Raw genomic sequence first — 24,558 nt, 5'->3', positions numbered from 1 at the left:
TGTCACTTGGCAGACGGGGTTTTTTGACGGGGGATTTTAATATGTGTGTTGATTCTTCACAATCCACTTCAGGGCATTTGGTGATGGACGCTCCGGAAAGTCGGGTGTGGAATGCGTTTTCTCTTGCTGTACTTAAGCAAGATCTATGGTCTTGGCTACACCCTTCTTCTACAGGGTTTACTTTCCATTCGGCACAGTATGCAACTACATGGTCGCGGTCGGACCGAATGTACATCATGCATGATGATGATTTTCTTCCTGAGATGCTGGAAATGACAGTCTTGCAGCAATATGCCTTGTCGGACCATTTCCCTCTCCAGCTTGAGATACTTGCACAACCCATTGCACCTTTTATGCAATTGCTGGATAGACTCCCTTTACGTTTCAACTCCTCTTATTTGAAGCATTCAATCTTTCGCGGCTATATGCAGCAATTGATTGATAGATTTTTATTGGACTTCGCCTTTGAGGGCACTGCTGCCTTTGAACGATTGCTCTCTAATGTGCAGTGGGTTGCTCGGCAGTATGGGATCCACCATGCCTCTCTTTGTCGGCGGCGTCGACACGCAGCGGAGGACTTATTGGCTTTGGTTCGTTCTTTGTTGGTGGACACTCCAGATGATGAATTTCTGCTGTCACTGGCGATGCGTTTGGCTGATCTTATTAAAGAGTTTCAGTTGAAATCTTATCAGCAGGCCAAATTGCAAAATTTGTCTGAGAATTTGCAAGATAGTGCTTGTCAAACTCATAAGTTCTTTCGTGCTCTGCATGCCTCTCTTGCTCGAGAAAATATAACTAGACTCCAGAATTCAGAAGGTCGAATGGTCACACTGACCCTCAAACTATTGTCAATATGTGCAGGAATTATTTTCTAGATCTTCTTGGTTCTTCTCAGTCACCTTCTGACCAGGTTACGCATGCACGTTCAGTCTTCTATGATCTGGTCCGACATCAGGTTCCACTTGATATGCAAACTACTTTGGAGATAGATATTTGTGAGGAGGAGGTTATGGATGTTTTGTTGCACCTGCCTAAGGATAAAGTCCCGATTGGGATGGTCTCACTGATGAATTCTTTGAGAGTTCTGCTACCCAACTGGTGAAGCCATTGACGGCTATGTTTTAGCAGGTTTGGGAAACAAGGTTCATGCCTTCCTCATAGAAAGAAGGTCTTATCAAATTGCTTCCAAAGGTTCCTTCACCGTCAATGTTGCAACATTGGAGACGAATTTCTTTGATGGGTTCGATGTATAAAATATTTTCAAAAGTGCTGGCGAATCGGCTCCACAAGCATCTTTCGGCCATTGTGCATCCTCTTCAATATGGTTTCATTAAGGGCCGCAACATTCTGCATAATATCTTAAATGTGCAAATGAATATTGACTATGCAAGGCACTCTAGTCAGGAAGTGGTATTGATTCAATTGGATCTGGAAAAGGCTTTTGACTATTTAGACTGGTCTTTCCTTGCAAAACTTATGTCTACTATGGGCTTTGGCACTCGGATGTCCCGCTTGATCTACACCATTAGTGCTGCGGCTTCTTTGCGAGTTATGCTAAATGGTGGTGTTACAGAGCCCTTTGTCCTTGCATGCTCTGTGAGACAGGGTTGTCCTTTGAGTCCTCTCTTCTTTGCCCTGGCGACTCATCCGGTTCTTTTGATGTTATCTTCCATGGTAGCTTCTACTCAGTTGGCCGGATTGTCTCTTCCTTTTGGTCAACACTTCATTAGTCAATCTTTGGCTGATGACAGCTTTATGATTTTGCGTGCGGACAAGGACAATATTCGCAAGGCATTAGATGCTTGGACGCTCTTTGGTCATGCTTCTGGTCTTCGTATCAATGCTTTCAAATCAGCCATTCTCAGTTGCACGGAGTCCGATTTACAGTCATTGAGCTGGTAGGGACAGGTCGTTCCCCGTGGTTCCATTGTCAGGCATCTTGGGTACCCTTTGGGTGTTGATGTTTGGCCAAAACAACTACTACAGTGGATTTCACAGAAACTGGCAGCGAAGTTTCTGTATTGGAAGTCACAAGCTTGGCCCTTCCATGTTCGCCTCAAAGTGGCTCAGACAATTATGCTGCCAATGCTCACATATTTCTTGCCATTGCTGCCTTGGACTCCTACTACTTTGAATGCTCTCACTCGGCCCATTCGTTTCATGTTATGGAAGAAGGATTCATTGCATGCAGGTATTTCGTGGATTTTGTGGTCGCATAGATGTACCCCTAAACGCCTGGGTGGTGGGGCTATTTTGGATGCGGAAACTCATATGCTGGCACTTCATTGGTCTCTGTTTCGTGCCATGTGTGTGGAGCATCACCCATGGGCCGTTATAGCCCATTATTTTCTTGAGGACCGCGGGCTTTTGCATGGTAATACACAAATTTGAAGCTCCTGGTGGCATGTTCTTAATGCAGACTCTCGATTTTCGAGTCCTTCCTCATCCCTACTTGTTTATTTGGTCGGCTCCTGGCAATTGGTTCTCCAGAAGGCACGTCGGCATCCAGCGGAGGACCACTTACATACTAACTCTTTTCAATAGGAATTGTTGGCAGTCTCGAGATTACTTTCATGGGAAGGCAAACATGAGCTTAACCGCATGGCCCGTTTGGGCTTGACTTCAGTTGCAGATGCCACCCTTGCCAATCGTAAGATCTTCATACTGCCAGGAGGCTTTTCAGAATTCCTCGTGGATACCGTGATTTATGGAAACAACTTTTGTTAATGCTCCAGAGCAGGCAACCCTTTCCTGCTGTTACTGTGGATCATCCTTGGCAAGACTGGGTCCTTGCAGGTTGGTTGAATTTGGAAAAGGCCTCAGCTAACCAAGTGCACCATCTTTTGATTAAAGATCATCAATGGCTGGTTACTAAAGCTAATACTGTATGGGGGTTGCGGAAATCTCAATCATGGTGGAAGGCAACTGTGATGGAGGGCTGGGTGAACAAGACACCTTTCAAATGCAAGGTCTTTCTTTGGAGGGTAATGACTGGTGGTCTTCCTCTTGCCTCGGCCCTTTCCAAGTGTCGAATCTCTAACGACAATTGTTTCTTTTGCACCACTATTGTGGAATCGGCCCGTCATCGATTTATCTCTTGCCCTCTCGCTAAGAATATCTGGTCGCTTTTCTTAGCAGTTTGGCGAGCTGTGGTTGGTTTCTCACTGAGCCCTTTTGATTGGGTTTTTATACGCCCAAAATACCCCACACTAGCACAATTGCATATGAAGATCTTGTTCCATTTTCTTAGATACTAGGGATGTTGGCACAATTGGACCACTCGGAATGCCTTTCTTTTTTATTCAGCCTCTAATGTTCCGAGACACATTGCTAGGCTTAAAGGCCTCTTGCTTTGGCAGATAGATCTCATTCGACACTCTGACTTGCTTCCTCGGGAAGACTTACTTCCCTGGCATATGGCAATTTCCTCTGCGTCTTTGCCATGACTTGTGCAACTCTGTTCTGGTTTTGTATTGACAGTTTACACACGCTAGCTTAGAGCCATAGTGTATCTTGTAATCATGTAAACTTATACATTTTTTTCATAATTAATACAATTACCTTTTACAAAACGAGAGAGAGAGAGAGAGAGAGAGAGAGAGAGAGAGAGAGAGAGAGAGAGAGAGAGAGATCACTAAAGCTTCCTAAAGAGAGGCCCAAACGTGCAAGGAGGCATTACCCTGAAGAATCTCTCTTATCTATCTTAGCAAAGTGAGAACATACACATATCAACATGACACATGTTGATAGGATAGGAATAAAAGCTCACCATCAAAGTTGTTGCTAAAAGTCATGAGGAGGGAGATGGAGGAGAACGTTACCATCAATCCTAGCTTGAGCTATATATAAAATTGCAAATAAAATTAACACACAATCTTGAGAAAACATAGAGCTATTGATGAGTAGCAATGCTAGCGTCTAGGATATCCATTGAGACTCTTATGTCATTGAGAAACTATTTTTAAATAAATTCATTCATCAATCTAAGCCCCCACATTCTCATAAAAAAGACTTTACCTAGAGTTGAAGTGAAGAAATGGAAAAGATATAGGAAACAAGGGTTGATACACAAAGTGTTAAAACATATGTTTCTAAACTCCTATTTTAAGCTCTACTATTGTAGACCTTAGGCAAAGCTATAGGAAACAATGGTGATGGAGAACAATGTGATGTTGCTTGTATCAACGGTTGGCCCGCTGAGCTGCTTGCCTTAGAATATATCTTCCCCTCATTTGGTTATCAATTTTCCTTGTTTGGATTAGATTGCATATCCTTAAAACTATACTCCTACTTGCATTTTATTCTGTTATGGAGCTGGCAAATTGCATGGGAGTATGATCAATATAAAAGCTTATGAAGGTAATCGCTATCTCATTAGTGCTGTTGTTTGTGCCATGTGTGGAGATTTTTTCTACTTGCTTAGGCAACAAATCAGGCTAAAGATTGAGCGAGTAAGCAACACATTACTATAGGTATTAATCTTGTATTTTTGTTAATATCACTTTGCTTCCGGTGCTACTAATTGACATCTGTAAATTGAAACTCTCTACTCTTAAATTGTACTTTTTGATAGATCCCTTCATTGATTCATTTGCTAATCTAGCCCTCCCTTATGTGAGGGAGAGAGAGAGAGAGAGAGAGATGCAGGTTTTGGGTGTATTTCTTCTGGCAGCAGGATTTGATCCCATTCAGCAATGGGAGAAGTCTTCAACCTTTGTGTGTGAGAGAGAGAGAGAGAGAGAGAGCTACTGTCGTCCCTACACAAAGATTGTGAGTGTGCCGCTGCCCTTGGGCGCTGCTTCTCGTTGGTGACTTGGTTTGCTATGACGAGCCAGGGATGCCATGGTCGCTGCTCCTATCAGGGTTCCTTCTTGGCCGCAGTATTATTGGTGGCAGCTTCTGTTGCTAGAGGAGTGGCGGAGGATGAGGAGGCGAAGAAGGCTCCTGCTACTAGAGTGGCAAAGGAGGTGGAGGAAGAAGAGAGGTATGGCGCCTTGATGGTGATGGTGGCCTCGAGCTCCATCTGGGAGCAAGCACTCGAAGGAGACGACTGTGGCCAGGGACGGTACATTAGTTCTTCCATCACAGCAGACCCTCGCAATAGTATTGAAACAAGCCGAGAGAGAGAGAGTTTGAGATGCACCGAGGGAGTTTAGGAGAGAATATTATAATTTATGAAAAAGACAGAGATTTGGGAGCACTGGTTGCTTGCTACGTAGGACCAATCCTAAGTTCGTAAAATGTGTCAATTATAATTATAATATAATATAGTAATAGATAGTGTAGAATATAGTAATAGATAGTACAGACGTATAGATATAGATGGTGCGGTGGTGCAAGATTGCTTTAGCACCTTATGCTTTCTGGATAGACGTATGCAGAGAACTCCTTACTCTTAATTTCACACGTGCAACTCATAACCCTACGAAGCTCTTGTGGAGGATTGATACAAAGACTGCAGGGAGGCAATTTGCCACCCCAGCATTCTCACTCGTTTCTTTCCATAAAATGGATTGGGCTTCAGGGCACGCAGCACGATGCTTTCATCTTCAATCTGGCACCTTGCATTGGTCGCAATAGGTGGATCTTATTATATCCACAGGTATGGTCATTCAAGCATGTCTGCTCCATGGCTCATTGCAGGACTCACTAATTGTTTGTGTAAGATTTCACATGGTGGGGTGGTGTCTTGTTATTATTTTCTTTTGCTTCAAATTCAGTAATTCAGTCATTCTCGAAGATCGATATGAAGATCCAAGCTGCAGAAATTACAGCAAACCCGACAACCGAAATCTCAATATTTTACATGCCACAAGAAAAAAAGGAGGAAATTCAGCTCGCAGAAGCACCGGAGTATGTATGAGCATTCAGGCTGATACAGTATATGACCTGAATGGCTAATAAACAGTACTAGAGTCCAGTGTGATTATGTATTAGTGGGTTGCTTAAACATCTCCGCCCTCTCAAAGGCTTTTTGACCTTCTGGAATTTCTAGGGAGACCAGTGGCTTGTTGGTATGCAAACTTTCCAGCGCTCCCAATGCTGCTTCCAACGCTGCCAAGTCCACTTCCAACTAGCTCCACACCACCTGCTACCACCTTTCCACCATCCTCCAAAGCTCCCTGCATTGCATCAAATGCTTCACCAATAATACCTGTTGCTCTGGCTTTCTTTTCTGCCTCTAGGAAGTCCCTCTCTGCTTCCATTGCAGCAGCTTGCTCCTCTTTTGTGAACACATGATACGTGACCTGTAAACAGGACATCACATTTTAGCAGAGAGAGAGAGAGAGAGAGAGAGAGAAACTCAAGTGTTCTCACAGGATTTTTGACTCACCAAGATTTTCAATGAACCACAATCTTCTTTGTCTCTGATGTTGACCACGTCTAGAGATGGCTTGAGTTTGACACTTAACTCAGTGGTCATCTCAGGTTTTAAACTTGCCAACGGAACTGCTGCAACACCAATCAGTGTATCTGCCCCAACGTCTTTGTCTAAAACCTAACGTTACAACCACAAAACCCAAGAATAACAAGATGCTTAAAATACCATACCATGAAATGTAACAAGAGCACACACCACAGTAGCAGGTTAACTCCAAGCGAAAATTATTTGATGCTAAACTTGGCATAATTGTGAACAGGACTGAAATGGTTAAGCAGACCAGTGACAACAGCTCTGCACTAGCAGTGGTCAACACTTCAAATACTTTTTTTAATTCACTACACCAGCAGACAACAGTCTGAAATTTCTGAAGCATCATCTCTAGTAGCAGATTGCAGCAGCATCAACATTGGAGCAAGGAATATTTTATTCCAGGGAAGTCAGTTGATAGGACTGATAAACAGTGAATACCAGCGGGCAACCTACAATTCTTGCTATGAAAATCACAATTTTATGTACAGACTGCCTTTTTTTTGGTTGCCTTTTGAACCGAGACATCTGATATTTTAATCAGTGTTGGAAGTCCCATCTGCTATATGAATCGTGGACTATGATGCAAAAGATAAGAGTTACATGCCTCTTTGTTGCATAGAACTGTCAACACTCCTGATTACAGGCAGGCTATCTATTCCTTTCTTAGGAATAGTACCGTATTTAGAATGATGTAAACTATGAAGATTCCCCATTGGTATTGTTCATTCCAGATTTGCAAGAAAGGTTGTATCCCCTTACTGACTTCTAAGGAAATGAACTGATCCAATTTGCAAAGTTCTAAGTTGTGTGTGTCAAATTCTAATTGGATTGGGTCATTTGGCATCTGTTATTTTGTTCTTCTTCCAGTTTTATCACAGAGAGAACATTGGTTACACTTGTGAACAGAGGAGCTCTCTTAGCAGAGCTGTAGATTTAGAACATTGCAGGGTTGGCAGGTGTAGAGATGGTACATTTGCAGTTTGTTTGGGGGTAGTCAAGAGATCTCTACCCAGTCTATTCCCTTCCACATGGTCTGATGTGGTTGCTACTACGTGCTTTTGCTTTTCTCCTCACTTCTGATTGATACCCCCGCTGAGGGGAAAAACAGCTTTGTAGGTGCTTGGAGTCCATATCAGAGCCCCATCTAGATTTCTGCTCAAGCTTCAAGATGGCTGGCTAGGAGATATGATGAAGTTCAGAGGAGCCAAGAATGAGGATGTAGTCCAGTGCCTGTGGCGTATAGAGCTTATCGCTTCTCATTCCTTACTCTTCAAGTTTATTTACAAAACTAGCAACAGTTGCCTGCCATTATAATCAGGGAAGTACTTTACCTTGTATGCAAATTTTTTATCTTTGCTTTCCAATTCCAGTGTATTAATGGCAGAAAAAAAGAAAGAGGGAGTAATGGAAAGTTCTAGTTCTGGGGATCACCCTATGGTAGATCCCCATGAAACGGAGATACAAGAAGAACAGTGGGAAGAATTCTTTGCTACATGAGAACAATTTGATGATCTTACTGCTCGTGTGCAGGCTCAGGGGGTTCAAATGGAATTTTTAACCCAAACACTCACTGAAATAAAATCTCAATTAACTTTATTGTTAGAAAGGGATAAAAATAAGATAGAAACCTCGGATATCCCATCTTCATCGAAAGATTTAGATGTGACTATGCGAGATCCTAAGGAACCCCACCACAAGTTGAGGGATAATCCAGTTCTAAAAGACATGAAACCCCCTCAGTTTCAAGGGGAGGAAAAAGATAGAAATAAAGACACAATCTTTAATTTTCTCCAAAAATGAAAAGATTTACATAAACTTAAAAATACTCCACCACATCTCCAAGCATTGGAGGCTAGTTTAACTTTGGGGCCCAAAGCGTATAAATGGTGGCGAACTTTAAAGGAGGCAAATAAAATACATGAAACTTAGGCTCAATTTGAATCGGTCTTTTTGAAAGAATTCCTTCCTGAAAATAAAATGGAAAGAAATTGGGAAGATTGGGATTATGTTAGACAAAAGGGAAGACCCCTGCTGACATATTTGGAGGAATATCGTGAGATAATTCCCAAATTGGAAGGAATAGATGAATTTCAAAAGACAAGAGGATTCATTAGGGGACTAGATAAAGCCTGTAAAAATGAAGTAAAAAGGAGTTCACCTAAGACGCTGGAAGAGGCAATTAAATTTGCATTAATCAATGAAGATAGTATGCGTCCAGGTACACTCACTAGTCTCACTGATACGGAGCCCAAGTCTAAGGAATTGAAAACCTCAAAATTTGTGGGAAATTTTAAAAGGAAAATGCCATTTTTTAAGGGTAAAAAACAACCTTTTGAGAAGAAACAATATGTAAGGCCAAAGTTAAGTCCAGACAACTTTGATAAGGCCAAAAAAGAAAAGTTGTGTTTCAATTGCCTATCCCCTAACCATGCTGCTTGGAATTGCCCTCAAAGGAAAAAGGGGGAAGACAAGGGAAAGGATAACGACAAGGGCAAGGGAAAAGAAAAACAAATCCATGTAGTGCAGACCTTAGAATTAAAGGGATATAAAAGGTATAAATCTTTAGAGGTCTTGCACATAGATGTACAACACAAGTGTTGTATGTCAACTTCTATGTGGCAGCCTACCTTTGGTCCACATGATTTAGTTAGAGTGCATGGATTGATAGCTGGAAAGAGGGTTAGAGTCACGATTGATGACTCTGCTACACTTAATTTTATAAATTATGCACTTGTCAAAAAATTGCAACTTCCCCAACAAAAGAGTGGGCATCAATATGTTGTTCGTATGATGCAAGGTCAAGATAATAAAATATGGGATACAATGGTATCCAATTTGGAAATTGAGATTCAAGGATATAAAGATAAACTTGATTTCCAAATTATGAACATGGAAAGAGCTGATATTGCTCTAGGGAGGGAGTGGCTATGGGGATTGGAACCATCCTTAAAACGTAGTTACCATCATAATACACTGGAATTTGAAAGGGATGGTAAGACTTTTGTTATTCAAGGTGAACATGAAGTATCTGATAATCCTTTGCTGTGTTCCACTGAGGTTCAGAAGCTGATAAAGAAGGAAGTTTGTGAGGTATACATGTTATGGTCTCTTCCTGTACAAAACACTTTTACTTTTTGTAATATAAAGCAACAATTTTCTTATGTTTGTGAGTTGAATGTAAATAATAAATTAAGTAGTTTGTTAGATGAATTTAAAGATGTGTTTCCTTCTGATTTACCAAGCGGCCTTCCACCAGATAGGGGTGATATAAATCACCCAATTGACACAAATAAGGATACTCACCCTATTTCTAAACCACCTTATAAGTTAAGTGAAACGCACCAAGAAGTTGAAAGACAAATTAAGGATTTATACAACCCAGTAATTCACCTTGGGCTTCGCCAATTTTATTAGTAAAGAAAAAAAATGGTTCTATGCGACTTTGTGTTGATTATAGAGCACTTAATAAAATAACGGTGAAAAATAAATTTCCTATGCCCAGAATGGAAGATCTTTTTGATCAATTACAAGGGGCAAAATTCTTCACAAAGATAGATTTAAGATCAAGCTATCACCAAGTAAGAATTAAGGTACAAGATATTCCTAAGACAGCATTTCGTACTAGATACGGGCATTATGATTTTTTGGTAATGCCTTTTGGCCTCACTAATGCACCAACTACCTTTATGAAGCTGATGAATAGTGTCTTACGGCCCTATCTAGGACATTTTGTAATAGTCTTCTTGGATGATATCTTGATCTTTAGTAAATCAAGAGAAAAACATTTGAAACATTTACAATTAGTATTCCAACTGTTGAGAACACATTCCCTTTATGCGAAGAAAACTAAATTAAATTCTTTGCACAAGAGGTCAAATATTTGGGGCATATTATCTCGAAAGAGGGAATCAAAATGGATCCAAAAAAAGTTAGGGCGATTATTGAATGGCCATCTCCAAGGAACTTGGAAGAGCTGCAGATCTTCCTAGGTTTATATGGATTTTATCGTAGATTCATTCGAGATTATGCCAAAATAGTTGTTCCAATGACAGACCAACTTAAAGGGAAAGGAAAGAGCTTTAATTGGGGAACAGACCAAAATGAAAGTTTTCAAAAAATTAAAGTAGCTATTGCTACAGCTCCAGTATTATTAATAGTGGATCCCAATAAACCATTTGTGGTTGAAGCTGATGCCAGTGATAAGGCGATAGGCGCGGTCTTATTACAAGAAGGTCGACCAGTTGCTTTTGAAAGCAAGAAATTAGACCGTGCAAAACAAAATTATTCTGTTTATGAGAGGAAGCTGTATGCAATAGTACATGCAATGAAGAAATGGAGGCACTATCTGTACGGTGCCAAACTTTTGATTTTATCGGATCATAAAAGCATTAAGTGGCTTAATGATCAACCGGATTTACACGGGCGTAAAGCCAGATGGGCCGAACTCCTCCAAGAGTTCGACTATGAGATAAGATATAGAAAAGGAAAGTATAATATAGTAGCTGATGCACTCAGCAGAATGCCCATCATAAATGAATTGAGTTTTACTCAGTTCACTTCCAACTTGCTTGAATCTTTAAAAGGGAAATGCCAGGTTGAGTCTTATTAACTCTTGGATGTCCCGCGCTAGGGGTATCATGACACTCAAAGAGTATCTGGCGCCTTATTTCTGTATCTTTCGGGACACATACCCTACCCTTGTAGAGTAAATAACCATTATCAATGGTAAAATTCTTCCACTTGAATCCGGTTTGAGCAACCCCTAATGCTCCATTTCCTTGTTGAACATCCTCAGATATTCCTTCCTCAGTAGAAGCACTTTCATTTGGATCCCCATTTTTTATTGCTTCCCATATGTTGAAATATGCCGGATCAACCTGGATCCAAATGAAAGTGCTTCTACTGAGGAAGGAATATCTAAGGATGTTTAACAAGGAAATAGAGCATTAGGGGTTGCTCAAACCGGATTCAAGTGGAAGAATTTTACCATTGATAATGGTTATTTACTCTACAAGGGTAGGGTATGTGTCCCGAAAGATACAGAAATAAGGCGCAAGATATTCTTTGAGTGTCATGATACCCCTAGCGCGGGACATCCAGGAGTTAATAAGACTTATAGTCTTATTAAAAGGCAGTTCTATTGGCCTGGAATGAATAAGGACGTCCTTGACTATGTGGTCAAATGTAATAAATGCCAGGTTAATAAAGCTGAAAGATTGAAAATGGGAGGACTTCTCCATCCACTAGAGATTCCTTCAGAAAAATGGGAGAGTATCTCCATGGATTTTATTGTTGCTTTACCCAGAACACAGAGGAGGCACAACTCTGTATGGGTGATTGTGAATAGGTTAACCAAAATGGCTAGGTTCATTCCAACTTCAACTGATGTTAAAACACCAGAATTGGCTAGATTGTTCGTAGAGAACATATACCGATTGTATGGCCTTCCGGCAAATATAGTTTCTGATCGGGATAGAAAAATTGATAGTCAATTTTGGCGTGTGGTATTTAGGAAGTTGGATACTAAACTTAGCATGAGTACGGCGGATCACCCACAAACTGATGGGCAAACTGAAAGGGTTAACCAAATCCTTGAAGATATGCTTAGGGCATATGTAAGTAAAAGGCAAACTAATTGGGAAGAGTATCTACCGATAGCAGAGTTTGCATATAATAGTGCCAAGCACTCTTCCACTGGATATAGTCCATTTATGTTAATGTATGGGTTTCAGCCCAGAGCTCCTTATGCAGTAGGACTGCATAAGAAAAAGGTTCAGGCAGCTAAGGATTTTTTGGAGGATATGAATAGTATGTTAAAATTTGCTCAAGAAAATATTAAAAAAGCTCAAAATCGAGCTAGAGCATATGCAGATCCTCACCGAAGAGACATCTCCTTTAAAGAAGGAGAATTGGTCTATCTTAAGGTGCCTGAACAAACTAAAACTATGAAAAAGGGACAATGTCCAAAGCTTTCACCAGGGTATTGTGGTCCTTTGTAGGTTCCTGGAGAGGAGTCAGACCCGGGGCCATTGCCTTGTCTTCCTAGGGGTGGCAACTAGGTGGGAGAACTGGCTTACAAGCTCCAACTACCTGCTCGTAGTAAAATACATCCAGTTTTTCATGTAAGTAAGTTAAGGAAGAAGCTGGGTGATTTGGATAATTTAATTTTAAATAATAATATTGAAGAGCTATTAAATGACCAATCTAATCCACATGAACCAGAAAGAATATTAAATGTTCGTTATAGACGAACAAGAAATACTATTTATCAAGAATGTTTGGTTAAGTGGAAAGATTGTTCAAAAGAAAGCTCAACATGGGAGCGAGTAAGTACCTTAAAGAAAAGGTTTCCCAATTTACAGTTAGACCTTCCAAGTATCGTTTTCGAGGACGAAACCGATTCTTAAGGGGAAGGAAATGTTATATTTATAAGGTAAATTAAGGGAAACATGCACGAGGCATGACCGTCCGGGGCATAGAAACATGAAACGGGGAACGGGAACGGGGAACGGGGACGGGAACGCCAAACCTAGGGAACGGGGATGTGGGAACGGGAACGGCATTTAAAAAATCAAAATTTATGATCTCCCTTTCAGAAATGATATTGCCATCTACATCTGTAACAAGCAAGACAGCAATATCTGGAGCAAGCTCCATAAGCTTGGCGATAGCTTCTGAAGTTTTCCCCTTGGCTAAAACTTCCAAGTATTTCCCCAGAAGTATGAAGGATATCAGCATGGCATTTGTCTCAAAAAAATCTGCTCCCACAAAGTTTGTAGAGGTTGCAGAACGCAAGACAATATATACAGAGTAAAAGTAAGCTGCATTTGTGCCTAGGGCCACTAACACATCCATATTGGCTGCAGCTTGGCGGAGGGCTTTATAAGAACCCACATAAAATTGTCTTCCAAAAACTACTTGTACAACAGTAGATAAGAGCCAGCGTAACACTTGGCCAATCGTTAGCATGTTGACAATTTTGGTATCCAGACATTCTTTGATTCCAGGAACGTACATCAACACCATTGAGAGAAGAAATACAGGGATGGTAAAGATGCAACTCCAAAGGAAAGAAACCTTGTAATGTGCAATCTCTCCACTCCTATCAGGCCCACCAATTCCCGGAGGATTGCAAACACTTGCTTTAAAATTATAAAGGGGAAATCCCGTAGATTCAATGACCTCTATAAAACACCGAGGTCCTATCTGATCAGGATCATATGACACCATCACTGTCTCAACATGTAATTCCATTTCTACAGATTTTACCCCTGGCAGGGCTTCCAAGGAAGTCTTAATCAAGTTTATGCCTTCAATGGAATGGGCACCCTCGACCTTCAAAGTCAACTTATCATTCTCTTCACCTACACTTATGAGAACAGCCTCGAAGCCTGTATCTTCAATAGCCTTCATGAGCTGCTTGTAACTAACCAAGTTAGGATTGTAATCAAGTTGAGCTTCCTCTGTTGCTAAGGCAACAACAGCTCTTTTCACACCAGGTAACAAACTTAGACTAGATTCAATAGAAGTTGAGCATGATGTGCAAGTCATGCCCTTGATGCGCAGTCTGCATGTTCTTATGCTTTCCTCATTGAGCCTATGTAGAATGTCTTGAGCTTCAAAGCCAGCATCCTTGATGCTGTCACAAATTTTAACTTCCTGTTCAACTTCCTGTTCATGCATAAAGCATTCTGTTTAGGCCTTTTAATTAAAACAGCTTATTGATGAAGCAATATGTATGGTTCTGAGGAATGTCAACTAAATGAGCTTGAAAACAGGAAACCACCAACAAAAAACCAGTCCAATAAACTTGGAACTCTCATGGTGCATGCAATCTCACCAATTATCAACCTAAAGTTACAAGATACGGTGGGTCTTTTATTATAATAGAAGAACCGCAACAAGTTGAAGCAGTAAAAGGGCAAAATTTCAATAGTGAAAAGCCCTTCTGTCAAATTGAGGAAAAGGTTCTGACGATCCAAGGTCTGTATAAAGTGATCTCCTTATTTCTCTTGGCCTAGGACGTATCCAGAATGGGATTTAGAAGAGCATAACAGTAATGCAGTTAACACCATTTCACATTCCACATTTCTGGCACTGGAAGCAAAGTGGTGTTCAGGAGCTGCAAGCAGCAGATTTTTTAATTTCTCTGGTCATGTCAAGCTAATGCTACACTTCATGGGTCTAGATTAGACCTTTATATATGAGCTGCTGGAATGGCCTGTGGGAAGGAAAAGGGAGGATTTACAGTAGTCCAGAAAATATCGGAGTACATGAGCCTGTGCTAAGGTGTTGAATGCATGGGTATTCAGGAAGTTGTCCACGAGAGCAAAAAAGTGACCAGCTTATCCAGGCTGCCCCAAAGTTGAGTTTCAAGTGTTTTATCCACTGGCAGGACTTGAACCCCTACACTGCAAGACATGTGGGTGGAAATCCAACTTAAGCGCAGGTAGGTTTTGCCACGTGGCGTTCCCTGTCCCGTTTCAGACAGGGAATGCTGCGTTCCCTGTCTGAAACGGGACAGGGAACGTTCCATCGTTTGGAAACGCGGTCCATGACGGAAACATTCCGGGGACGGCGATTCCGCATGCTGGGGGGCCGTTCCGGCCGTTTCCTGTCACTATGGTCCGGGGCCTTGGGCGCCCGAACGGGGTTTAGAGGAGCCTAGAAGTTAAGAGAGTCCAAGAATAGTAGGACTCACCAAGATTTGACGGCTGGCAATCGAATCACGATGAGGGGGGCCAGCAATTAACTAGGCAAGGCTGGGAGGTGAAACGGCTCTCGTGCCCTTTGAGTGTGGAACTGTATTCCTCAAGAATTCTGCTTCATCTTCTGAGTCGCCTGACACCACGCCGTGGAGTCACATTGGATAGAGCCATTATTCTTCGTCGAGCACGACGACCCCATCTACCATGACCATGTCCAAGGACGCCACACCACAATCGGATTAGAGCCATTATCACAAGACACCGAAGACTCACCACCAGGCATATCAGTGAAGCAGCTAGGGACCATATCATAGCTGAGATCATGTGCAGATCTTGAGATCAGCTACAGCCCATAGTCTCCACCACACTTTTGTAATGATTCTATCATATCTGATTCTCCTTTCCTTTCCTTTTCTTTTTTATCGATGGAACAACACTACACATGGTTCAACCCTAGTATAGTCCCATCGTATAGTTATTTTCACTATTGTTTCATAGGCCACCCACTTGTTTGTAATGTTATCTTTATCTTACTGATGAGATGACATTAGACATGGATGTACTCTGGATTTCGTCTCATAGGCCACATTGGCCTTATGTAGACATTAATATATCTTTATTTTCTTTCTCTCTCTCTTTTTTTCGTGAAGAAACTCTCTCTCTCTCTCTCTCTCTCTCTCTCTCTCTCTATATATATATATATATATATATATATATATATATATATATATATATATATATATATATATATATATATATATGCTAGTGTAACAAGATATTGTCAATAATCTCTCATTAAAAATATGTCCTTCTAGCTTGTGAAGAAGAGGGTTGAGAGGTGAAAGAAAGGAGATGATGAGAGAGAAAAGAGAGAGAATTAGTAATGAGGAGAGAGAAAGAATAGAATGATAGAAAAGAAGAGAGAGAAGCCATGGAAGCTATGAGCAAGGAGGTGAGATGAGAGATAATAATTGTATTATTATCAAAAGGTCCCAAAATTTACATGACTCCTACATTTTATACCTATGCCAATGTGATAAGCTATTGTCAATAATCTCTCACTAAAAACATATATCTTCCCAACTTCTCACAATCTATCCCTTCCTATATATATATACATATGTATATACATAGATATATATACATGTATACATATATATATATATACATATATATACATATGTATATATATAGATATATATATGTATACACACACACACACACACACACACACACACACACACACACACACACACACACGCACACATACAGACAGAGAGAGAGAGAGAGAGAGATGAAATGAAATGAAATGATCATTTGGCATACCCATAATGCCTGTATTTTTTATTTGGCCTTGGGATTTGTGGTCATGTGGTCTGTGTCTAAAAATTACTCTTATGGAAAATTTCTTCCATGGTTTCAGCAAATGTGGTCCTCCCTGATGTAGTTGCTTCTTGGCTGGATATTGTTCGCTCTACTCCAATTCTGTGGCGAGCATGATTTTTATGTGTAATTTTATTGTAGTCTTTTGGCTTTGACTTATGCTTGATATGATTTTCATGGCTGGCCAAATGGCTTGATGTGAGATTTGTATCCTTTTTTTTCCGATGGCCTGAAACACTCCAAGGCCTAGCATATGCTAGTTTTGGCTTGTAACCTCATGTATTCATCTTATTATGTAATGGCATTGCTATTTTGATTTTAAACATGTAATGGGATTGCTATTTTGACTTTAAACATGTGTTCTATCATTTACAGTTTTAAAAACTTCAAGTTTTTTGGGTACTAATATTGTACTATACCTTACAAAATCTTTAGTACCGCATTTTATTGTGCCATACCATTTCGTACTAACAACTACAATTTCTTCATCATATACTACTGCCTAGTTGTAGTTCAATTTGGTCCTACATTTCAAGTATCTAGGGACACTTAGTTGGTGACCCCATTACACCATAGAATTTCGTCTTGAAAGGCCCTCACTGCCCAACATCCCTTAGATTGCTCTTTGATATATTTGGATAGTAGGGAATTTCACACAATTAGATTATGCAAATTGCCTTTAATTTTGAGGCCCTAAGTGGAGTGAAGGAATATATTCTTGGCTTGCAAGGCATGCTACTTTGGCACAAGTATATCTTCATTAACTCAACAACCTTCATGAGAGAGAGAGAGAGAGAGAGAGAGAGATACCTTCAAAACAAGTACTTGCGTCTCTTGATCCTCAACATTTAGTTCAAATGTCTCATTCCATTCAGGATGCAGATTATTTGGAATTGTTCTAGTTTTCACCTTGAAACGTTCGCGAATATATGCCCTAACATAAGGGTCAACTTTCCCAACCATCTCCAAGTTTCTCAGTGACTGTGCTCTAACTATAGTTAGAGTCAACCTCCCTTGAAGCTTTAACTCCAAATCACTGTTGTTCATACAAGAAACACTTACATTTATGATTAGAGAATTCACAAGGCTACAATTGATTCCAAACCCATGTGTTTAAGAGTTGAAGCTTTGTAATTTATTTATAGGTTACAATTTTCAAAATACATGTCTATTCAATAACATGCATTTGCAAATGCGTACATTAAGAAAATGGAAAAATCAATAATACATTGTTTTTAGAGCTATTTTCTTTTCCTGATCATGTGATATTAAACACATCTCGGCTTCAGGCCAACCAAAGAAAAAGGATACAAGTCTCACATTTTTTACATCAGACCATCAGGTCAGCAAAGAACACATACAACTAAAAGTCTACCACAACATTAACACAGAAATGCCACTTAGAAAGGACAACTGGAGTGGAGCCCCCCCCCCCCCCCCTCTCTCTCTCTCTCTCTGTGTCTCTCTCTCTCTCGGAACACATATGAATTTTACCCAGCCTATATACCATTTTGTACCTACTCAATTAGTTTATCATAGCATTAGATGGTAGCTTTACTGGAACCTGGAAAGTTTCCCAGACATTTTGTATGTAACGTTTTGGTCTCATAGGACAACTTGGCCTTTTGTAGACATTAATATAACTTTCTTTCTTTCTTTCTTTCTCTCTCTCTCTCTATTTCCCCCCCTCCCCCGGTAATGAATAGTTATATAATATTGAAACACATAACAGATACAAAAGTCACAACAAAGAAACAAAAGAAATTGATGTGTGCCAAGAAACCAAGTCCTCCACAATAGGGTAGTCCAGTACAATCTATCACGTCCGCAGACTTCATATGATACCGAATGTACATAGAAAAAATGTCGGATTAAATCCATTGTTTCATATGGTCATTTGAAAATATATAGAAATTTAAAGATTAGACTAGTAAATATTACTTAGCATAAAAGGAATGTGCCTAGTAAGATCATTCAAAGTAGTGGTAGTCCAAGGCAAAAGTGGGAAAATTAAGTAAAAATAGGTAGCATGATAGTCTGTGCCACTTTGAGACCAACATGAAATGGCTAGGCCGAAGATTTTGAATAAACAAACTTAGCCTTCAATTTTTGCAAAATCCATTCCAACAAGTGCTTTGGTTGGATATCAACTCCCAAAGGATACTGTAGATACCTGGTGACAGTGCCTTGTGGTATTACCACACCCTCCTATCCCAATGTCTACAATTCTGATTCAGTACAATTGACAATGGAGGAATCCAAGGCATTAATACAATGGCCCGAAGCATGCCAAAAAAGTTTCCAAACAACCAATGCCTTAGAGAGCTTGTTCCTTTCCACTTTCAAGATTATGAAAGCATCATCAGCTAATGACTGGGCAACAAAGTGTTGACCAAAGGGAGTGACAAACTAGTCAGTTTCCCAGAACCACAAGGTATGATAACATGGTGACAATTGGATGGGTAACAAGGGCAAAAAGCAAAGGACTCAAAGGGCTGCTGGAAAAGAGAAAAAGAAAAGGGTGTACTTGCTTGAATGAAAGATAGAGTGAAAGTACAACTTATGTTTAGGTCAAGGGTTAACCTAACCAGTCTTCCACCAACTAACTAGAGTTAGGTTTATTTTACTCTAGAGCCTAGTGTCACTACTTTAAGTTTCTAAGACACTAGGTGTACACACCTTACATTGACACTTTAATAAGTGTCCACACCACACAAATTACATTGAGCGCTGCCCATAGAATCGGCAAATTCTAACACCCCCCTGTAGTGCCAATGTGATGAAGTACAAGGATGACCAATCAACAAAGGGTAACAAGTTTAAGGACTTTCGAAAAGCCTCAAACTTCTCGCATGGTAGTGCCTTGGTGAAAATGTCTGCATCATTTTTCTCTGTGGGTATATACATCAAGTTGATCTCTCCTGCATAGCATCTCTCTCTGACATAATGGTAATGCACCTCTATGTGTTTCGTGCGAGCATGAAACACAAGATTTCGTGCTACTGCAATAGCACTCTGACTATTAGAAAGAATGGGTGTAGGACCCTCCAATGATAAATGTAGATCAGCCAACAATCTGCGCAACCATACACATTCCACTGTTGCCGTGAAGGCTGCCCTGTACTCAGCCTCACAAGACGAGGTAGCCACTGTAGGTTGTTTCTTGCTTAGCAATGAAATGCATGAACAACCTAGAAAGAAACAATGTCCACTAGTAGACTGCCTAGTGTTTGCATCACCAGCCCAATCTGAATCACTATAAGCCTGTAAGTGCAAGTCTCCCCCCTAGGAAATAATAATGCATGTGATTGAGTACCTTGCAAATATCCAAAGATCCGCTTAACAGCTTGCCAATGTATGGTTCGGGGGCTATGCATATACCTACTCACCTAAGATACTACATACTGAATGTCAAGGCGTGTGTTGCAAAGATAAATAAGACAGCCAGCAACTTGGTTGTAAATTGCAACATCAAACGTCTCTTCACCATCATGCATAGACAGCTTTAAGCCTGGCTCCATAGGAGTGCACATAGGTTTGCAATCTTGCATACTAAACCTATATAACAACTTATCCACATATTGTGACTGTGACATGATGATACCATGCTGATTTTGGGTTAACTGAATTCCCAAATAATAGTATAGGCAGCCCATATCTAACATAGCAAATGCATGTTTTAATTCAGCCTTAAAATCTGCAATTTTTTCTTCTGAAGGTCCAATGAGCAACATGTCATCTACATAAAGAATGATAATCAGCAAGTCCCCCCCTTCATTCTTAATGTATAGAGTGGGAGCAATTGGACTATTTTTGAACCCTTTGCTAGGCAAATAAGCATCAATTTTGGAGTACCATGTACGAGGAGCTTGTTTGAGACCATAAAGAGCTTTATGCATCTTGCATACCATGTGCTCTTTCCCTTTAACGACAAACCCTGGAGGTTGTGACACATAAACATCCTCATGCAAATCCCCATTCAAAAATGCTGTCTTAATGTCCAACTGATGTACTTTCCAGCCATAATTTGCAACCATAGCAATCACATATCTCACCGTACTCATAAGAGATGTAGGAGCAAAAGTTTCTGCATAATCTATGCCCTTCTTTTATGTATAGCCTTTTGCTACCAACCCTGCTTTGTACCTGTCAATTGTACCATCAGCCTTGCGTTTTAGTTGAAAAACCCATTTTGTGCCAATGGCCTTCTTGCCAGATGGTAAATCCAAAAGATCCCATGTAGAGTTAGTGGCAATAGAGTCTAACTCATCCTGCATGGCCTGCATCCAATGTACATCTTGTTGAGCTTCGTCCAAGGAAGTAGGCTCATCATCGTCCAATAGTGAGCTCATAAACACATGCTCATCACAATCACCTACTTCCGTAAAATCAATCAAATGTGCCCCCCCCCCCCCCCCCTGCATCATTTGCTACATTTCTGGCAGCCCTTCTAGTGCATTGAGGTATTGGAGCATCCATTTTACTCTCCTAGAGAATCTATAACAGCCATCTTGGGACTATTTCGGCTGCATTTACAACAGCCCTTTCATGTTGTACTGCTTCTTCCACTGCATGTGGCAAACCATCATCGATACCCTGCTGTTCGGGAGCATATGGTGCAGCAACAACTTGCAGTATTAAGTCTATCATGCCATTTACAGCAAGCATAGACTCCAAAGTAAGTGGCAAAAGACCCTCAAAGACATCACCAATGTCATGGGTGGTTGGCATTTGAAACTGATCATGTGAAAATGCAACATTTTCAGCAAATAGGACATCCCTACTGACAAAGACTTTCTTCGTGCGTGGGTCATACAAGCAATAGCCCTTGCTCTCCAAACTGTAGCCAATAAATATGCATTTTACAGCCTTGCCATCAAGCTTCCCACAAAGCTCTTTCAGAACATGTGCATAGGCTATGCAACCAAACACCCGAAAGTAGTCTACGTTGGGTTTCTTGCCATGCCAAGCTTCGAACGGTATGATCATCTTCAGTGCCTTAGTGGGTGCACAATTCAACACATGATTTGCACACTGAAGGCCTTCTAGCCAAAATTTATGAGATAGCCCCTTGCTTTTTAGCATACAACGAGTCATCTCCATAAGAGTCCGATTCTTCCTTTCAAAAACACCATTTTGCTAAGGAGTCATTCTAACAGTGGCTTGATGCGTAATGCCATGATCAAGTAAATATGTCTCAAAAGAACGAGACATGTACTCTCCCCATCTATCTATGCTAAGTGTCTGTACTTTTAAGTCAGTTTCAGCTTTAAGCTTTGCAACAAGATATTTGAAATGCATGAACACATCGGATTTTGCCTTCAGCCCATACACCCATGTATACCGAGAATAGTTATCAATAAATGTAACAAAGTAATGATGACCTCCAAGTGCACGTGTCCTCATGGGACCACAAACACCAAAGTGAACAAGCTGCATTTTCGGACAGCATGCACTGTACCATTCTTTTTGAAGGCAAACCTATACATCTTGCCCAAAATACATCCCTCACATGCATGAGGAGGTGGAGTCTCCATTGGAGGCAATGCATCTACCATATGACACCTCTGAAGGGTCATCAAACTCCCAAAGCTCATGTGTCCATAGCGGGCATGCCATAGCTCCGCATTCTGCATAGTGGGTGAAAGAGTAGTGACTGCTAAAGCATCATGAGACTGTCTGTCATATGTATCCAACAAAAATAGACCCTTATGCAGGGTGCCGGACAGCCTAAGTGCATAATCCATCTCTCTGTCTCTAACAATGCATTTGTCATCCTCAAAGATGACCTAAAAGCCATGCTTATTAAAAGCAAAGATAGAAAACAAGTTCTTTGTAATGCCAGGTACAAACAAGACATCTAGAAGCATGAAATCACAACCATCTATAGCAGTAATAGTGACTGTCCCAATGCCACATACATCATAACTATTGTTGTTCGCACATGTAACACGCTTCCCAACAAGGGCTGAATGCAAAGAGATAAACAAACACTTCCTGGAAGTGATGTGCTTTGACGCCCCACTATCAAAATACCATGTTTGATGTGTTTCAGTAGCATTAAACGCTGAATCAGCCATTGAAGAATCATAACTGCATGTGAGAAATGTATAGTCCTCCTCTACAAAGTTGGCTGAAGTATCATCATCAGTAGATTTGTTTGCTGATGGAGACAACCAAACCGGAGTTCTTTTTATTCTCTTTGGTCAATCTCTTTCTGCATTTATCGATATAGTGACCGGGCTTCTTGCAATAATGGCATTTCCCCTCCTTTTTAGTCTTTTCTATGTCTTGGACAGCCTTATTTGATGGCTGTCCAGCATCACCCTTTTGCTGATTTTTTACATTTTGCTTAACTTTTCCTTTGCCTTTGAACTTGGAAAACATAGCCACATCACCTGAACGCAATGCCACATTCTTTCGAGTCTATTCCTCTTGCAACAAGAGGCCTTCCAACTCCACAAATGTAAGAGGCTGTTGCCCCCCTCCCCCCTCAAAGACAACATCAAAGAGGGGTGGAAACCAAGATATGACTCTAGAAGAGAGTTCAGAGTGATGTTTACCAATTCAGCATCCTGAATGACCTCATCAACATTGAGTAGCTGCTCACGTAAATCATGCATGTGAGTAAGGTGCTCTGTCATGCTATCACCTTCATCCATGGTCACATTGGCCAACTCTCTACGGAGATAGGATATCCTCGCCTCACTGCGTGCTACAAACATACGCTCAAGTACATCCCATGCTGATTTTGAGGTCTTACAAGACTGAATATGCGAAATAATTGCCCTTTTCACTAACAAGGCAATCAAAGAAAGTGCATGTGCATCTTTTGAGTCCCATTTCCTCTGATCCTCATTAGGAGGGAGAGGAGGGGCAGCAGCAGTAGTAGCACCAATACCACCACCACCACCACCAGCAACCTGTCCTCGAGCGTTACGCTGAGGTGTCTGAGGTGCAAGATCTCCTGGTCGCTGCAAATCACCTGTAACATAGTCCCACAAGTCCTTCGCCACAAGAAGGTTACGGACCATAAAACTCCATAGTGGGTAGTTGAAGCCATTAAGTTTGTCCTCTTGAGTGGGACACCAAGGATATTGATCTCATCATTATTCCCTTGACGTGCCATGTTGTCAATGATAGACAAAAATCTGCAGTCAAATACTTCAATGCTGAAGTATAGAGTATACTCCTCAGAGTACCAAAATCCCCCACGGGATTAAGAAACAAGTATCAAACTGTCACTCAAATGCCAAAGTGTGCACAATGCCACCCAAATCAGCACTCAGCCAGTAAATTACAGCACTATACTGCTGTACCACATCCGCCTCGAAATGTGTGCCGACAAAAGTGCAAAATACAGCAACTTAATGCTAATTCTTACTAAAATTTGCTGAATTTTCCCAAAATTCTCTGCCCAATCTGACTATAACAGCAAATAAATGCTGGTATACTGCTTGTTGCTTTGCTTGGAGTGCGTGTTAGGCAAAAGCCCCCAATTTCTTTCTAAAATTTCAAAGAAATTGAAGAAATTTGTACCTTACAGCTGGAATTTCTGCACAAATGTCGCCTCGGAATGCATATCAACAATGAAAAGCAGCTGAAATCTGCCTCATGATGCATACCTGATCCAAAAAACTGAAAAGCCCCAAATTTTCTTGAGCCAATGTGGAAGAAATTGCGCAATGTCTATGATTTTGGTAACAATTTGCGCAAAGGGCATCCAATCAGGCAAAAGCCCCAAATTTTTGGTGGGAATGTCCAAGAAATTGAGAAATTTCTTCAAATTGGTTGCCAATTCGAACTCTGGGAGCAAAAATTAACAAAAACCCCCAATTTTTGGGCAGCACGAGCTGAGATTCAAGAAGAGATGACTGAAATAGACTAGAAATTCCAGAAATTTTGAGAGGGCTTCTGTACTTTTTAGGGTTTCCAAAAATTGGTGGGCAAGACTAAGAAAATGACGGGTAGAGCTGAAACCAGCAGCAGCTCTTCCAAAACAGCAGCTCCTCAGGCTGCGTGCAAGGCTGCGTGTGGTATTGCGCATTGGAC

At 40.8% G+C, this 24,558-nt stretch overlaps 1 protein-coding gene across 3 annotated transcripts in view; it reads right to left on the bottom strand.

Moving 5' to 3' along the window:
- Positions 1-5,302: 5,302 nt before the first annotated feature.
- Positions 5,303-24,558, bottom strand: part of LOC148012273 (calcium-dependent lipid-binding protein-like) — an 84,001-nt gene continuing 64,745 nt past the window's right edge. Inside the window, exons 11-13 of one of the 3 annotated variants that reach the window (XM_087669336.1) lie at positions 17,317-17,542; positions 6,335-6,499; positions 5,303-6,248 (exon numbers count right to left, since the gene is read on the bottom strand). In XM_087669336.1, the coding sequence (XP_087525462.1) occupies positions 5,964-6,248; positions 6,335-6,499; positions 17,317-17,542 (676 nt within the window). In that variant the 3' untranslated portion in view covers positions 5,303-5,963. The remainder of the gene's footprint in view (positions 6,249-6,334; positions 6,500-17,316; positions 17,543-24,558) is intronic. The other 2 variants (XM_087669335.1, XM_087669337.1) reach the window with 2 other exon arrangements.

This window comes from Lygodium microphyllum, chromosome 27, assembly GCF_053477565.2.
Source record: "Lygodium microphyllum isolate KBCC chromosome 27, Lygodium_microphyllum_v1.1.10, whole genome shotgun sequence".
Classification (NCBI taxonomy): Eukaryota; Viridiplantae; Streptophyta; class Polypodiopsida; order Schizaeales; family Lygodiaceae; genus Lygodium; species Lygodium microphyllum.
The sequence above is the reverse complement of the archived record's forward strand: the minus strand, read 5'-3'. Positions and strand labels throughout refer to the sequence as shown.